The sequence below is a fragment of the Penaeus monodon genome, chromosome 36, assembly GCF_015228065.2.
Source record: "Penaeus monodon isolate SGIC_2016 chromosome 36, NSTDA_Pmon_1, whole genome shotgun sequence".
Classification (NCBI taxonomy): domain Eukaryota; kingdom Metazoa; phylum Arthropoda; class Malacostraca; order Decapoda; family Penaeidae; genus Penaeus; species Penaeus monodon.
The window spans coordinates 17,437,654-17,442,653 of NC_051421.1; the positions used below are offsets into that span (position 1 = coordinate 17,437,654).

General features: G+C 52.7%; 2 protein-coding genes across 3 annotated transcripts in view; both read left to right on the forward strand.

Annotated features, from left to right (window-relative positions):
- LOC119595821 (unconventional myosin-XVIIIa-like) overlaps positions 1-5,000 on the forward strand; it is a gene marked incomplete in the record, with an annotated part of 169,007 nt that overhangs the window by 110,472 nt on the left and 53,535 nt on the right. The window contains 1 exon segment of the mRNA XM_037944998.1: positions 877-966. Coding sequence (XP_037800926.1) covers positions 877-966 — 90 coding nt within the window.
- LOC119595822 (nucleolar protein dao-5-like) overlaps positions 3,722-5,000 on the forward strand; it is a 26,429-nt gene continuing 25,150 nt past the window's right edge. The window contains exon 1 of one of the 2 annotated variants that reach the window (XM_037944999.1): positions 3,722-4,698. In XM_037944999.1, the coding sequence (XP_037800927.1) occupies positions 3,880-4,698 (819 nt within the window). In that variant the 5' untranslated portion in view covers positions 3,722-3,879. The remainder of the gene's footprint in view (positions 4,699-5,000) is intronic. The other variant, XM_037945000.1, reaches the window with a different exon arrangement.

Below are 5,000 nucleotides of genomic sequence, written 5' to 3' on the forward strand. Positions count from 1 at the left end.
ATGTATTATGTAGTTTATGTATGTATATATATTAGTATTATATCATATGTGTGTGTGTGTGTGTTGTGTGTGTGTGTGTGTGTGGTGTGTGTGTGTGAGTGTGTGTGTGTGAGTGTGTGGAGAGAGAGAGAGAGAGAGAGAGAGAGAGGGAGGGAGGGAGGGAGGGAGGGAAGAGAGAGAGAGAGGGAGAGAAAGAGAGAGAGAGGGAGAGAAAGAGTGAGAGGGAGAGAAAGAGAAAGAGAGGGAGAGGGAAAGAGAGAGAGAGAGAGAGGGAGAGGGAAAGAGAGAGAGAGAGAGGGAGAGGAAGAGAGAGAGAGAGAGCGAGTGCACGTGTGAGCACGGTTGCGTAGGTGAGTGCATGGGTTCGCACAGTATGTAACCTAAAGTTCTCACAGGCACATTTTGTTGGAAATTTAAGGCCCAATAATTTACCTCGCTGGCAGATAGTTCGACGTTCGTGTCACATGCATGATAATTAGTGTTCCTCTGCGTAAACTCAACATGACATAGGACCCTCTGGCGAGATCTGCCAATGCTTGTCCGTCAGCGACGCCGCATTCAGCAGAAATGGGGCAGTTGGGTTCATGAAATTGTCATACATTCTCAAATGTTGCTTCGAAATGTTTATTCCTTATACGGGAGGAGCTTTTGTACTTGTAGTCTAAGCAGTGGTATTGTTATTCATACTTGATAAAAGCATTTATCTTAGCACCCGTAACAAGCATGCTCTAGTTTTTAACACTCGTTACTTAGACACTGTAGTAACGCTCCCAAGTAACGTCTTTGTAACACACCAAGTAACATGCCCTTTTAACACGCCCCTGCAACACCCTAATGACACGCCCAAGTAACGCTTCTTTCGTTTTGCCTCCGCAGGATGAACTGGAGACGCTGCGGGCCCGGCTGGACAAGGTGGAGAAGGAGCGCGGCCAGTTGAAGCACGACAATGACAGGCTGGAGGCGAGGGTGAGTTAGGCATTTTGTTCTTATCTATTTATTTGTGTGGCTTTTATTTATTCATATATTTTATTTATTTATTTGTTTATCTTTTTTCAATTTTGGATATGAGACCAAGGTTTTTCGATAGGCAGGTAATGCAGCGCCATGGAGAGTAGATCTTTTAATTGTTATTATTAATTTCTTTTGATGTCTCGAAAGAGCATTTGTGTGTGGTTATTATTGTGCCGCGTTAGGCTGTTCAGATATGCCAGGATGGAGAGCGGAAGAAGGTTCTCGTTGTCTCGCCACCATATCGCCCCCCTTTTGCCGACGCAGGAGACGCCGAAGGGATAGGGGGATCGGGGCACAGACACGGCGGCAGGTATGTGACGGTGATATTGTTTTTGTACTGGGTTTATTTTAGGGGTTGTGTGTGTGTGTGTGTGTGTGTGTGTGTGTGTGTGTGTGTGTGTGTGTGTGTGTGTGTGTGTGTGTGTGTGTGTGTGTGTGTCTGTCTGTCTGGTCTGTCTGTCTATATCTCTTCACTATCTCTTCCTCCCTAACTCTCCCTGTTCGCTCCCGCTCTTCTCTAACCTTTGCCTGTTTCCCTCTTCGCTTTCTGCCGGTGCGCCTTGCCCGCTTCTCCACGCCCTGTCCCCTTCCATCTCTTCCTCTCTTATTCGATGATCACATCGCTAAGATACATCGCTCACATTCATTATGAATGTATCCTACCCCCGTGGTCGGGTGATAAAATGAGGCATTATTACTACGAGAAATGCATTTTGATTATTTGATGTTACTTAAGCCTACTGAAATCTCTTGTGTGAAATAACGAATGGCGGTCAAGGAAAGGGTTTGTGAACTAGGATGAATTAATTAAGTTAGATTCGATTATTCAAGAATTTGGATTAAAAGGATTGAAGATTGAGGCAGGCAGGCAGGCAGGCAGGCAGGCAGGCAGGCAGGCAGGCAGGCAGGCAGGCAGGCAGGCAGGCAGGCAGGCAGGCTGGCAGGCAGGCAGGCAGGCAGGCAGGCAGGCAGGCAGGCAGAGTCGGTGGGGATATTCTTATCTGACATGTGTATATGCTTCCCTCTTTTGCTTCACTTTCTTGAGGTCATGGGTGGCAAGTTCGGTGTTGTTGTAAGGGGTTCCGTGCGCATTGGATCTCTTAGCACGTGTGTTCTGTGCAAGCATCGCCACGAGCGAATAAAATCATCAGACGGAAGAAAAGCGATGGTAATTTCTTATCATTGCTGTTGGTCAGCTTTTTACCGATGTTGCATTGGATTCCCGGGACGAAAATAACTTTTTTGTACTGGCTTGAAAGTGAGATCGAAGTTATTGACGGAAATACCACGATGTTACGCCTTTCTCCCTCATTCCCCCTTTGTCTCCCTCTCCCTCTCTTCCCCTTTTGGGTGCCCTTCGGCCGGAAGTGAGGCTTGCTTTCGTGGCATTCCTCGTCCTCTCTCATTCCCCCTATTTAAAATGAATTTAAACGCCTTTATACCGTTTGATGTCATTTATAATGGCCGACGGACGCACCTCACCTCACGGACTTGGCTCACCTGTAATAATCCAAAGAGGTCACGCCAGACCCGCTGACCCCAGGCCGGCGACGAGGCTGCTCCGAACGGCGACCCCCCCCCCCCCCCTGCATTCCCCTGGCACTGCTTACTGAGCAGAAGGGGTCCCGGGTGCCGCCAGGGGAGAAAACACGTCTGCTTCTCTCTCTCTCCGGGGCATAGTAACTCTCTTCGAAGGCGGTTCTTAGTGCTACGTGGCACCGCGGAAAGGGGCTTTCGGGATGAGGTATAGCGCACGTCGTTGCCCGGTTGCCCAAGGTTGCCGGCCGGGGATGGGGGGTGCCAAGGCCGAGGGTCTGCCTGGGAATGGCGGGGCGCCGGGGGCGAGTAGCGCTGTCGGGCGGGCGTGAGGGCGGACGGCGACGACTCGAAATTTAGACGGTTTGTTTACCTTTGGGCGTCGGCGTCTCTCCGGTTACGCAAGGAGGACGCAGGCGAAATAGAAAATCGAAACAAAAGACAAACGAAACCGTGTAAGACTGAGATTAAATCTACATTTCGTTAGGGGAAGAGCAGACCGAATTTTGAGTTGCCGAACGCTATTTTCCTGATAAATTTATCACTTGACTTTCAATTAAGGATTGGATCTCTAATGAGCTGTATGGCAGATGAGCGTGCCTTGACACTGGGGTGTGTTTGTCACGCGGCAGGCGCGAACACGAGGCGGAATTTTAGCAATATGATCTACGCTTTCTGGAATGTGTCTCGGGTGTTGTGAGAAAGGTGAGGTTGTTAAAGGCAAGAGAAGAAGACACAAACAACACAAACAGTTCCTTTCCTGGTTGGCTGATGACGTCAGTGGGCTCTTCGTTTGGCGAAAAAGTACAGAGGCATAAAGCGGAGACAAAGAGACTGGGCAAGGATTTTGAGGAGAGGATGCCAGGCAAGGACTAGCAGGGAAACCATTGAGAATAAAAGTGAGCAATTCGGCCCAAGTAGAGGCCTGGGTGTCTAGTTAGCCTCGCGTGCATTGCGGAGGCCACGTGTCAGGTTTGTAAGGAGGAAGAGGTGACGTTTGTAAGTTTGCCGCACGTGTATCGGCGATAATGGAAGATCGTGGGACACGTTTAAGAAGCGAAATAAAGCGACGTTTTTTTTTGAAGCGGAGGCGACCGCATGGGGTTTATTTTTCCCGTTTTGTTTTTGTTTAGCGGCGCGGCGTGCGTTTGCGCGGGGACGGACGGGGAGCGGGGCGAAGTAGGGAACGGGCAGGGCACGGGGCATGCTAAGTTTAGGGTGGCACGTTGGCGGCGCGACAGTGTGGTGTTGGGGTGCACGAAGAAAGGAGTGCGCGCGGCGGTTCTCGCTACCATGAGTGCCATGAGGACCTGAGTGAGACGCTCCCCCGCCATGAACAGCCGTGGCCATCCCCAGTACCAACCCTTCCCCAAGCTGGAGGAACCATGGCCCTACTACAGCCCCCAGTCGCGGCGGGTGCTCAGTCCTCCTCCGAAGCCTCGGTTTCCCTACAACATGCCTGTAGGCGGCCACGCACAGATGGGCTACGTCCCCGCCCCTGTGGCCCGCCATGCTCCGGCAGGATACCGGGGGTACGGCAGCTCTCCTGCGCCCTCGCCCTACTCCCGAGCCCACGACTACCCCGCGGCGGAGAGGCACGCCCGGCTCTCCATGCCGCGACACTACCCTGACGAAGACGTCGACAGCGACCCGGTGGTCTACAATGCGGGCTTCACCTTCCGGATGGGCAAGGAGTCGACCGTCCACAAGCACCTGGAGGTGCAGCCCGCCCATGCCATCTCGGACACGCAGTCCTCCAGCCTTTCCCGCCAGATCAACCAATTCCTGCAGAAGAGCGACCACGCCCTCGACCGCTTCGCCAAGGTGGTGCAGTCCCGCTCCGGCTCGCGGGCGAAGTCGCGGACGCCGGGCGTGCGGGACGACTCGCCGGACCGCTCCCTCGCGCTGTCGTACCGGTCGCAGCGCTCCACCTCGGCCGCCTCCATCGCCGTCAAGGCCGAGAAGCACCTCGAGACGCTGGGGCGCATCGGCGGCGGGAAGGCGGCGCCCATCGCCGAGCGCGAGGAGGTCGACGATCTCGGGTCCTCCAGCGGCGAGGACTCGTTCGACGAGTTCGACACGGAGCACGACGTGCCCCACTCCACGGACGTCTTCGACATCTCGGACGACACGTCGGCGGATCTCAGCAAGGTATTCGGCTCTCGCCAGCGCCCGGAGCTGCGCTCAGGCGTCTCCCAGATAGAAGGCACTTACCTTATGACAGTGTCCATAGATAGCTGTAGCGATATAAGAGCCCCAGGGCGGTTTTAGATTCTCGTACTGTAGTGGATGAATTCCGATGGAGTCTCCGTCATTGCAGTCCTATGCAACAATACTTGTGTTTCTGCACAAATGCACTTCCCTTTTTTACCTCATGTTGTCTTGTTCACTGTACATTATTTTCGCTCAACATTATACTCCTTTGGATTTAAGATATTCAGTTTTACCATTTT